This window comes from Mus pahari, chromosome 23 (assembly GCF_900095145.1).
Source record: "Mus pahari chromosome 23, PAHARI_EIJ_v1.1, whole genome shotgun sequence".
Classification (NCBI taxonomy): Eukaryota; Metazoa; Chordata; class Mammalia; order Rodentia; family Muridae; genus Mus; species Mus pahari.
This window is the reverse complement of record NC_034612.1, coordinates 13,232,930-13,245,356: the sequence shown is the minus strand read 5'-3', so window position 1 is coordinate 13,245,356 and position 12,427 is coordinate 13,232,930. Positions and strand designations below refer to the sequence as shown.

The following is a 12,427-nucleotide window of genomic DNA, read 5'->3' as shown; positions in this document are numbered from 1 at the left end:
TGTGTCCATGCAAGGCTTTTTTTTTTTTTTTTTTTTTTTTTTTTTTTTTTTTTTTTTTGTCCTTTCAAACTGTAATTGGTGTCTGTTCTTGGCAGATTGTGCTTCTGTGAGTTCGCTGCCTTCTGTGACCTGAGAATCGAGCCAGCTCTGCCCCATCATCTGTGGACACATGGGTGTGCAGACTGGCGAAAACTGCACGGGAACCCCTCTGCCCTGAGATTGGACAAGATGATACCTTGCTGTTTTATTTCAGCTCACACTGTGAGCAAATGTCCTTTCTTGGCCTCGTCAGTGTGTTTGCTGGTGATGTTGTTGGTACTTTTAGCTTACGGCTTCCCTGCAAGGCAGTGCTATCTGGTTTTACAGCACCTGCCTTGCGAAGGAAACATTGTATCCTATGGTCTGTACAGGGTACGCTTGGCTGTGAGTAACTGGCTAATGAAACTAAATGTGCAACTCAAAGTGCTTGCCTAAGTCACTCCGGACCCCAGGGCTCCCATCAGAGAACTGAAGTAAATCAAAGGCTCTCTCTCCCCTCCCCAGCCTTCCCCCTCCCCCCAGATTTCCTATATACCAGCCATGAACTTAAACAGCCTGAAACTCATGATGGTTTGTTCTGGGAATCACCACCATCTTATCTACGTTATGAGTGGCTGGGAATTGAACCCAGTGCTTTTTGTGTATGGTCGGCAAACATTATACCAACTGAGCTATGACCTCAGACCTCAGAATTTTTTCATTTAGTTTGGTTTGAGCCACTGGGCAGTCCTGGATGGCCTGGCACTCACTCTGTTCTGGCTGGCCTTGAACACAAAAGATCCAGATGCCTCTGTCTCCCAAGTGCTGGGATTAAAGGTGCATGCCATCATACCCGGCCCTCAATGTTAACATCTGAAACATATCTTTGAAGCAGGAGCCCACATCAAATATGGCAGAATCGTACAAGTGCCAACCTCTGTACTCCCTTCGGAGTACACTGTTTCCTAAGTCATTATGGGCAGAGACGTTGGAAGGTGTGACCGCCAGGAGTCAGAACCATTGACTATTTCTTACGTTCTCATTTGGAAAAAAAAACGAAATCTGCAAACAGACACAATAAGCTTTCCTAAGAAGTGTTTGTTTGTCTGGTTGGTCCTGGGGATTGAGCCCACGAGAAATCATCTTTCCTTGTGTCGGTTCATTTCCTCTTTCGTTTTTTTTTTTTTTTTTTTTCCTTCACGTGGGCAAGCTCTCTGTCAAACTTAATTCTTAATTCTTTGTCAATACACACACACACATTTCAAAATCTGTATTTCCTCATACTAATCATATCTTTTTTGAATTTGTTTATTTGGTTGGGCTTTTGTTGTTGTTGTTGTTGTTGTTGTTGTTTTGTTTTGTTTTATTTTCCAAGACAGGATCTCTCTGTGTAGCTCTGGCTGTCCTGGAACTCGATCTGTAGCCCAGGCTGGCCTTGAACTCAGAGATCCACCTGCCTCTGCCTCCCAAGTGCTGGGATTAAAAGCGTGCACCACCAGCTCTGGCTGTGAATCTTTTCCATAATGTTTTATTTTATTTTTACAATGCTTCTATTATTTTTAACAGACACTTCATTATGGATAATTAAGGATCTAAGCAAAAATGTTCAAATTCTTTCCCAATGGCTTCACATTAAGATATAGCCCATGCCCACTAAGGCTACACATCCGTATTCACCCTTTGAGGTGTCAGACATGTGAAAACACAACAGGAAATACTCACTTTCTCTGTTAAAACCGGGGCACTGTGAGCAAGTATACCCTTGTCTTCAAACTGAAAAGCACAGAAAGAGACATTACTATTTAAAGACCGAGGTGCCGCCTAAAGAAGCGTTAGCTAAACCAGAGCGAATGCGCCCGGATGGGGTCAGAGGGTTCCAGTTCAAGTAAGAAGAAAGCCAGTCGCCGCCCTCTCCTCCCCACCCCACCCCGGGGAATCGCTAAAAGCATCAGAAAAGAAAAACAAATCTGTTCAAAAGCCAGGCTTGCCTGTGCCTCTGTGTGGTGAGTGGCTAATGCAAATCTGAGTGCCACACTAATGAGACTTTAAAAAGAAAAAATAAACACCCAAAGCATAAATGCCAACGGTGGGCGCCTTTCAACAAGTCCTTGGGTTGGCTCTTTTTTTTTTTTTTNTTTTTTTTTTAAGATATTGCAATGAACATAAAATCAGCCATTAAGCACACGACGGGTGTCCACATGGGTGTGGTGTTCACAGAACTGCATAGTGGCTATCCCCCCACCCCCCTGCAGTGCCGGGGGACCTGTAGCCACTCCCGTCCCCTGCTCTGCTCAGCCTCTGACGGCCAGTGTTCCAAGAGGCTGCACTGACTGACTGGACTTAGTGGGTTAGCAACGTAAGCAAATAAATAAAAGGAAAGATGAGTGGGGTGACGCACACCTTTAGCCCCAGCACTCTGGAGGCAGAGGCAGCTGGATCTTTAGACTGGGACAGCCTGGTCTACGCAGGGAGTTCCGGGACAGCCTGGTCTACCGACTAAAAACTAAAAATGGATGGATGGATGGATGGATGGATGGATGGATGGATGGACAGACAGAAGAAATAACGGACATGGAACGGGAAGGAAGGAAGTTGTAGGGGGAGTAGATAGAGAGGTTGGTGGTTGATGAAGGAGGTGGTGGGAAAGAGGAGGGGGAGCCGGGGCGCCTGTGGTCAAGATGCATTGTTTGCTTGTATGAAAGTGTCAAATAATAAATAAACTATTTTCTACTTTTAGAAAAATTCCTTTCTGAAATTTGAAATAATTAGAGTCCAAGGTGTAATAAATTAATTAATTAACAAACAAACAAAAACAAACCCAACTCCACCTTTATCAAACAGACAAATCAATATCTGCCTCATTACCTTAGAAAATTAAATGAGGTTTAATTATCTGCCTCTAAGGTAATATGCTAATTTCCAACACAACTAAGATAAATAGCATAATTAAGTCAAAATATTTAAATACATGCTCGTTGTGTCACTATGACTATACCACAGAGTGTCTGTATTCCACTCCTCAGCGTGCGTCTCCATCCACACTTTGAGGCACAGGCTTCTGCCTCGACTTACCCAGTAGTAGTAGACGGCCTGAGTCTTGCTGTTGCTCACCATCTCTTTGTTGTTGAATGGGTTGAAGATGAGGTTCTCCTGAGGCGGCAGAGGGCAGGAACATGGATTTTTTTTAAAAAAACAAAACAAACAAACAAACCTGTTTCTCAGGGCTTCAGCTGAGTGTCACAATTAAATAATAATTTTAGTTAAAACAAACAAACAAACAAACAAACAAACAAAACAAGGGCTGGAGAGATTAAGAGCACTGACTGCTCTTCCAGAGGTCCTGAGTTCAATTCCCAGCAATCACATGGTGACTCACAACCATCTGTAATGGGATCTGATGTCCTCTTCTGGGTGTCTGAAGACAGCTACAGTGTAGTCATATACGTAAAATAAATAAATAAATCTTTAAAAAACAAAAACAAAAACAGAGTAGGGATATATACAAAACACAAAAGACAAAAATAAATAAATAAATAAATAAATAAATAAAACACAAAAGACTTGGAACCTGGCAAACAGGAGAATAGTGTTTAAATATTGGCTGTAAAGTAAATAGTGTGAGGTGCGTCCATGTTACAAGTTTTATTTTATTTATTTATTTATTCATTTATTTATTTATTACAACTCATATCTATAACAAGCAAAAATAAACTATATTCGTTATTTAGTCCGTTGATCGTTTTTATTCTCTTGGGCAATGAACCCAGATTGCCACACAAGCTGAGCATGTGCTCTGCCCCTGAGCACTAATAATCTTGATTCTGTGGTCTTTTAGACAAAAGCCAAATGAAGGCACATTTCTGAAGCTAGCTGACAGGGACACGGGAGATCTTGGAATGAACCGTGAGGTTTTGGAAGGGAAGTCTGACTCCTGCCAAGACAGTGAATGGTGTGAGTGAGTGGTTGGCGCCCTTCCCAAAAAAAAAAAAAAAAAAAAAAAATCTAAAAAAAAAAAAAAAAAAAAAAAAAAAACCAACTCTGCAGAAGCTGACGTGTGAGGGGAAAACGTTAAATGTAGAAACTAAACAACAAGCGAGACAGAGACTCCTGGGGGACGATGGGCAAGAGACCTTGCGCAAGATGAGGCGGAGGCAAAGTCTTTCTTCTACCTGACTCCCAGTGCCCATTAACAGTGAATAATAAGCAGTTAACCAAGTACCACCAGCCAAAAAGGAGAAGTTAAAAAAAATAAAATAAAATAAAATCTGTGACCAGTGCCACAGTAAGCCGAGTGGGAAAAGCTGGGCGGGCAAGATGGCAGAGCGGGTGAAGATGCCCCGTGCTCACCATGCAGGTGAGAAGTGACTCTGCAGAGCCGCGTTCTGCCTCCCACACATATGACGCCCCCCCTCGCCCCCCAGCACACAGGCACACAATAATAATTAGTATGAAAATTAAATATTAGAAAAGTAGACAAAATTTTCCTGGGGTGAGGAGCTATCAGAGAGAAAGAGAGAGAGAGAGAGAGAGAGAGAGAGAGAGAGAGAGAGAGAGGGAAAGGGGTACTGAGACCTCTTCTAGAAAGTTATTTATTTATTTATTTATTTATTTTTGGTTTTTCGAGACAGGGTTTCTCTGTGTAGCCCTGGCTGTCCTGGAACTCACTTTGTAGACCAGGCTGGCCTCGAACTCAGAAATCTGCCTGCCTCTGCCTCCTGAGTGCTGGGATTAAAGGTGTGTTCCACCACACCCTAAGTTTTAATTAGCTTTTGCATTAGCTGTGTGAGTGCAGGTCCTCCCATGGAGGTCAGAGGACAAGCTCTGAAGTGGCAGAGCCCCCTCTGCCATGAGCTGCAGGGGTCGGACTCAGGCTATGGTGTGTGTGTGGGGGGTGTAACTGCTTTTACCCACTGAGCCATCTTACCAGCTCCCTTCTCACAGTTTTATGTGAAGAAGGCAAGAGCTAGAAGAATATATAGGGGCTCGTCAGAGACGAATGCTGTGGGGAATCTATCCTGTACTGTAAGTTCAGGGTTAAGGAGGCAGAGTGGATGGCTGCGGGTGAAGATAACGGAGGTGAGCTTGTCCTCCGTGGGGAGGTGAGAGAGAGAGAGAGAGAGAGAGAGAGAGAGAGAGAGAGAGAAACATGGTGGGGCTGGAGGCAGATCAGAGGCGTGGGAGTGGGAACAGGTTAGTGTTTGCCCCTGATAGCCTGCCCCAGTCCTCTCAAGGACCTATGCATGAGCAATGTTGTCAGCCATCAGCCAGAGTAATGGCTATGGGGAAGGAATGGAAGGGCTGTGTGTAGAAATGTCTCGCCTGAGATCCTCTCCCTTGTGTGTATCAAACGCTGTTGCTCACCGGCCACATGTGGCTGGGGGGCAGCGGGGCGGGGGAGACTTAGAACTGTGGCTGGTTAAGCTGGGGAACCAAACTTGTTATTTTATTTCATTCTGATCAATTTAAATTTAAATAGTCGTGTTCATTCTGCAAAGTTGCAGGACACAAAACTGCGCGGCTAGATCCAGCTGTGTTTCTATACAGCGGCCAGTGAACGAGCTGAAAAGGGGGAATCAGGGAAACACCCCACTCTCAAAAGCATCAGAAAGAAGAAGAAGAAAAATGCAGGAATAAATTTAACTCTGGAAGCGAAAAGATGTGTGCACTGGAAATGATAAAACACTGCTCAAAACAAAACAAAACAAAACTGAAGATGATGTAGAAAACAAAACAAAACTGGAGACGCCTGGTGCTCTGAGGTTGTAAAACAATATAATTAAAGAAGACAATAGTTCAGAAGGGGTCTGGAGAGTCAGTAGGGGAGGGGGGAGTCCTAAAGGCATTTTGCACAGCAAAGTTAAAAAGACACACCAAAAAAAAAAAAAAAACCCCTGGCACCAACTGCGGTGGCTGCACACGCCCATGGCCCCTGTACTTGGGAGGCCAAGACAATGCTGCGTTCAGGGTCACCTGGCTATGTATCCAGGGCCCATCTGAGAAATGCCGAGCCTGGGATCCCAGTTTGCTTTCCACCGCTATAGTGAAATACTGACCAAGAGCAATCGGGAGAGGAAAGGGTTTTGTTTGGCTTACAGGGAACGGTTCATCATGGCGGAAAGCCAGGGCAGGAACACAAGGCAAAAAAGAACCCGAGACTATAAAGGAATTATGTTCAGTGGCTTGTTCTTCATGGCTTGCTTAGCTCACTCTCTTATACGGCCCAGGGACACCTGTCCAAGGATGGCATTGCCCACAGTAGGCTGAGGCCTTCCATATTAACTAGCAATAAAACAAAACAAAACATAAAAACCCACCTTGTATACCTACAGGCTGAAGTGATGGAGCAATTCCTCCACTGAAAGTCCCTGTTCCCAGATATGTCTAAGTTAACAAAAGCTAGCCAACACACCTTGGGAGGTGCTGGCTCTGTGGTTAAAGGTGCTCACATACAAGCCTAGGGACAGGAGTGGGGGATCTCCAGAACCTCTGTGAACATTGGATGGGCGCGCTGTGGTCTTCCTATAATACCAGTCTCTGGAGGCAGAGATTGGGAGATCCCCAGAAAAGCTGGCTAACAAGACTGATTAAATCGGTTGGTTCTGGGCTTGATTGAGAGACCTTGCCCCAGTGAGTGAGGTAGAAAGAAGAGCAATGGAAGATAATTCCAGACATAAACCCTTGAGGCTTCCACACATGCATGTCCACATATTCCCGCGGGTGCATGCACTTGCACATGGGCACATGCGCGCGCGCGTGCACACACACACACACACACACACACACACACACACACACACACACGTAGCCTAAATAGCCACATACACCTGGCTGTTGGATCAGTGCAAACTTTGTAAGTAGAGGCACTTATTTTTCTGGGTGACTGGCAGGATCGCGGAGGTGGGCATCTGAGAGAGCCAGGACCTGGGTCTTGCTGAGTCTAATTACCCAACCCTCTGTGTCTCGGGCCCCCGTGCCTCAGGTATCATAGCGCCAGGCATAGACCAGTCCTCTATAAACTTACTGTTAAAAGAGTCTGAAAACACAAGACAGGGAGCAGTAGTAACTGGGGCGCAGAGAGGCCGGATGCTAGCGTTCAGGGTGCCTTAGGCAAGCCTCCTCACGCAAGCTCACCACGAGGTTAGAAGCAGCCGAGAGCATGCTTCTGGAATAAGAGACGCTGCTCCTGGCAGGGTGACTTTGGATAGATTATTTAATAATGAATAGCCATAGTCTACGGATATTAATAACTCTGCACCTGCTTGTTTGTGTGGATTATGGGAGCTAATATAAGTAGAGAATCGAGCGGAACCTGGGACGCAACGAGGGTGTCAAACACATTAGCTGTTACTAGGAAGGATAAAATGAGGTCTGGGCTAGGGAGTGATGTTCAAAGGCTCTTCTTCTGCACAATGGCAAACCCTGCTCGAGATCAGTGGACCCCGCCATGAGGCAGGTCCTCGGTGTAAACACGGGCTAGTAGTGTTCACAGGCTCGGACGGACGCGGCTGGCTCACCTGGAAACCATACTCTTTGGGAAGCTCAAGTGTGCATGCGGGCGTCTCCACTGCCAAAGTCCACTTCCAGATGCAAACTTTCTGCCAGAGAGAACACAACAAGGGACATGAGAGACCCCTGGGGAGAAGCCCAAGGAAACCCTGAGAGGCCTCAGGTAATGAAGCAAAGGCCTAGAATCAAGCCCTAAGCATGGGACCCAACCCAACACTGTGATGTCTGCTCATCCAAGAAAACACACACACACACACACACACACACACACACCACACACACACACACACACACACACACACACACACACACGACGCCAGGTAGCTTGTACAGAGGTGGCTGCTAAGACATCTGGCGCGTTGGCCAGCTCAAAGAGACCTACCCAAAGGGCCCTTTACCTGGGTTGCAGAATCTGAGATGGTGGCCAGAAACTTGGAGTCACGGGTGATGGCTATTGACCTCATGCCGTTACCTTCTGGACAGCTGTCAAATATGGTGTGCACGGGGATTCTGGAAAAAAAAAAAAAAAAACAGACAGAGAGGGGTGGCTCTTGCAGAGGGATACCCGGCTTCCCAGGGAGACTGAACCCAGCTAAACCGTCCAACAAACATTACAAAGAATGATCTGTCTGAGCAACGGAATATTTATGTCCCATTAACATTCGTATCCAAATAACTTATTTCTTAGAATATTTTGTTTTAAAGGTGTGTGTGTGTGTGTGTGTGTGTGTGTGTGTGTGTGTGTGTGCACAGATAGATGCACGTGCACGTGGGTGACCTGTGGAGGCCAGAAGAGGGCACTGGATCCCATGAAGCTAGGGTTACAAGCAGGTGAACAGCCAGACATGGACACTAAGAACTGAACTCAGCAAGAATATATAGCAAGCAAGCCTCTTATCTGCTAAACTATCTCTCCAACTGCCACACACACACGCACACACACACACTTTTGTTAAACAAGGTCTTGCTCTGTAGCCTAGGCTGGCCTCAACACTGACATCCTCCTGAGTGCTGGGGTTAGAGCTGGTAAGCATGGCGGAATTAATTCATTCTTATGCATTAATAATACATGAGCAAACCGCCATTATTATTCATTCTTCCGCAAAGAGGGGAGATGCTGTGACACATGCCACAGCACAGACACACCCCGAGAATGTGGCAGACACAAAAGCTCACATATGTGGGCCCACAGAGAGGAAATACACAGACTCTGGGAGCAGAGAACAGACTGGTGACTGCCAGGGGGAGGGGGAGAGAGAAGGGGGAGGGGAGAGAGAAGGGGGAGGGGGAGGGGTCCGCACCGCTCCCTGGGGATGATTAAACTGTTTTGCAACAAGGTAAAGGTGACAGTCATGTAACACTGTACTAAATGCCAACCCTCACCGTGTCTCTTTGCATGCCCAGTTTCATGTCATTATGCAAACTTTGTCCCAATAGTAGCAGGCAGGCCCACCTCGGAAGAGGAGGGTAGGCGTGTGTGTGCTGTCTTCATGAGCACTCTGGTAGCTCACTCATTTGTTCCTGGGAATGACTCTGGGGCGGGACACTTTGCCAGACGTGATAGATGCTGTAAGGTTCGAACCTTCAATATCTACTAAGGCTTGGCTCTGAGCTGATGGATTTGGGGGAAGCGATTGAATTCCGAAGGCTTTAAGTGTATCGATGGATTGAGCCCTGGATCCATTCATAATAGGACAGCATTACTGGGTGGAGGTATGAACTAGAACATGGGGTTGGGGAGACGGCTCAGGGGTTAAAGCAGGTGCCTTGGGAACAGGAGGGCCAGAGTTTGGACCCCCAGAAGGTGCACATAAATGCTGGGTGGGTCTAGCGGTCCCCTGTTTATCTAGTGCTTGGAAAAGACAGGGATCCTTAGAGTAAGCTGAGCAGCTAGGCCGTATCAGCAAACGCTGGGATCTAATGGCAGACCCTGTTTCAGTGAGTCAGGTAGAGATGGCTTCCGGAAGTCAACCTCTGGCCACACACACGTGCGTACATACCACAAACACACACACATTCATATATGGGGGTGGGGGAACACTAGGAAGTATAGTCTTATTGGGGTCACGGTCCTGGAGAGATGGCTTGCCTCAGCCCCTTCCTGTGAGCTTCCTGGCTCGTGTGAGATTCGCTGCTTTGCTCCCGAGAGCCTACCATGACTTCTGGCCATGATGACCTGCCTCCTAACAGGCTCAGGGGAAAGGGTGCTGGCTGCCAGATCTGACGAGCCAAGCTTGATCCCAGGGACTTATATGGCAGAAGGAGAGACCCAGCTCCCACAGTTGTCCTCTGACCTCTACACTTGACTCATGACACACATGTGCCTCCCTAATAAATGGATGTTATACAAATAAATGGTTTTTTTTAAAAGATTTATTTATTTATTATATGTAAGTACACTGTAGCTGTCTTCAGACACCCCAGAAGAGGGCATCAGATTTCATTACGGATGGTTGTGAGCCACCATGTGGTTGCTGGGATTTGAACTCAGGACCTTTGGAAGAGCAGTCAGTGCTCATAACCGCTGAGCCATCTCTCCAGCCCACAAATAAATGTTTTAAAAAGCAACTTTTGGGCTGGTGAGATGGCTCAGTGGGTAAGAGCACCCAACGAAGGTCCAGAGTTCAAATCCCAGCAACCACATGGTGGCTCACAACCACCCGTAACAAGACCTGACTCCCTCTTCTGGAGTGTCTGAAGACAGCTACAGTGTACTTAAGTATTGGTGAGAAATGTGTTTCTTAATTAGACCACAAAAAAGTTCAACATAAAACTGAATATATCACATTTCTACATCCAGGTTAAGTTTTTTTTAGAGGTTAAAGCCAGATTTGGGCAGACATACACCAATCCAAACCTCAACAACGCTGACTGCAGAAATACACTACATTTGTAAGAACAGTAAGATTTCTTTGACACATTGGCCTCCTAGACAGTCTAGGGTGACCTGGAATCCACTGTGTAGCCCAGACTAGCCTAACACTCACAATCCTCCTGTCTCAGCCTCCAGCTGCTGAGGTTACAGATGTTTGCCTCCACACCCAGCTAATCTTTCACTCTCCTTGTGGCTACAGTAGTTGCGGGCCAGCATGGGGCCTTGCACATGCTCAGTGAGTGAGTGCTCCATCTCTGAACTACATCCCTAACCCTGAGTAAGATTTTTAAACTGAATAAAACCTTAAGGAAAAAAAAATTTTTTTTCTGTTTGTTTTGTCACTAAGAGCAGAACGGGCTCTGAATAATATTTTATGGACTATAAGTTCTATCCTAGAACACATACCAAGCAAGCACCAAGCTGGGTGACATAGTGACACTCTGTCTGGGAGCCCGTGTCAAACAGAGGTCACAACTCTGTACATCTTGGGTCTGGCCATGAAGGTAACTAACTGTCCACAGAGTGGAAAGAGCTGAAGATACCCCCTTCCGGTGATAAGACTTTTCTGCACATCCTCTTCACCAGTCAGCTTTCCCTCAGGGAGGTCCTCTCCAGGTCCTGAGTTCAATTCCCAGCAACCACATGGTGGCTCACAACCATCTGTAATAGGATCCGATGCCCTCTTCTGGTGCATCTGAAGACAGTGACAGTGTACTCACATACATAAAATAAATCTTTTTTAAAAATTCTTTTAAACTTTATCTACAACTGCACACAAATTTTCTGGGATCATACACATGTCAGTCCTACAGATCTGATGGACTTGTCTCATGTGCCTTTAACTGGAAACCTCTCCAGGGCTGAGATCCACTCTCCCTCTGTGAACTCCATGCTGCCATCCCAACGAGGAACGGCTGGCTGCCATGCCAGTGAAGGTTTGGGGCTGCGGTTTAGCTAGCTGAAGCTTCTCAAGTGACAGAGACCCAGTGTCCTTCAGCTGGAACAGACTCGTTCCATTGCTTCGACACACAGAGGACCTTTCACAGTCTCTGCAACAGGGGCTCTGTGGCCAGAAAATATGGGATGCCACAGAGCCCACAGGGACCTCAAGCCTGAAGTTAGGGACAGTTCCCTCTCTGAGAAAAACCCTTCCTGGCTCAAAGGCAGCAGCTGTGTTCCCTGTAACCCGGGCTGTTGGGTCAATGGCAGCCTCCAGAGGAGAGCTACGAAATCGGATTTATGCTTGGCAAATGATTGGACCAAATAGCGTGCAGAAAAAACCACGTGCTGAAGACCCCCTGAGTGTGTTCAAATTGGTAGCAGATGTTTTAGAAGGAAGCACACCAGACTGATTATGACTGGAAAAAGCAGCGACTGGAACCGGCAGTGGTGGCCAGCGCACACTTCAATTTTAAGCTTAAATAATTCATTTAGTTTTCTCATTACAGTTGTGACAACTGTCTTCAGCCGCTAGTCATGTTTCATTTCTGTTGGGCTGATGGTCAATGGAATTTGAAAGAAAGCCCGGGGCTGGTGAGATGGCTCAGTAGTTAAAAACACAATCTTGCCCTTGGAGAGGACCTGGGTTTGGTTCCCAGCACCCACATGGCAGCTCACAAACAGCTCTGTAACTTCAGGGGATCTGACACCCTCTTCTCACCTTCTCAGGCACTGCATGCATGTGGTACACAGGCATACATTTAGACCAGTCATCTGTCCACACAAAATAAATAAATAAATAAATAAATAAAAATAAAATGCTAAAAAAGAGAGAAAACCCAACATTCACACTCACTGCCTCAAAGGAGTAGCAAGTACAGGATTCTTCTGGAATGTAAACGTGCGTCTGGATTTTTCTTTTTCTTTCCTTTCTTTTTTTTTTTTTTTTTTAAAAGATTTATTTATTTTACATATGTGGGTATGTGAGTACACTGTTGCTGTCTTCAGACACACCAGAAGAGGGCATCAGAACCCATGACAGATGGTTGTGACCCCCCATGTGGTTGTTGGGAATTGAACTCAGGACCT

At 46.1% G+C, this 12,427-nt stretch overlaps 1 protein-coding gene across 1 annotated transcript in view; it reads right to left on the bottom strand.

Moving 5' to 3' along the window:
- The window catches only part of Wdr66 (WD repeat domain 66), a 66,691-nt gene that overhangs the window by 44,211 nt on the left and 10,053 nt on the right, over nucleotides 1-12,427 (bottom strand). Inside the window, exons 4-7 of the mRNA XM_021187174.2 lie at nucleotides 7,923-8,034; nucleotides 7,533-7,613; nucleotides 3,091-3,168; nucleotides 1,741-1,791 (exon numbers count right to left, since the gene is read on the bottom strand). Of these exons, the coding sequence (XP_021042833.2) occupies nucleotides 1,741-1,791; nucleotides 3,091-3,168; nucleotides 7,533-7,613; nucleotides 7,923-8,034 (322 nt within the window). The remainder of the gene's footprint in view (nucleotides 1-1,740; nucleotides 1,792-3,090; nucleotides 3,169-7,532; nucleotides 7,614-7,922; nucleotides 8,035-12,427) is intronic.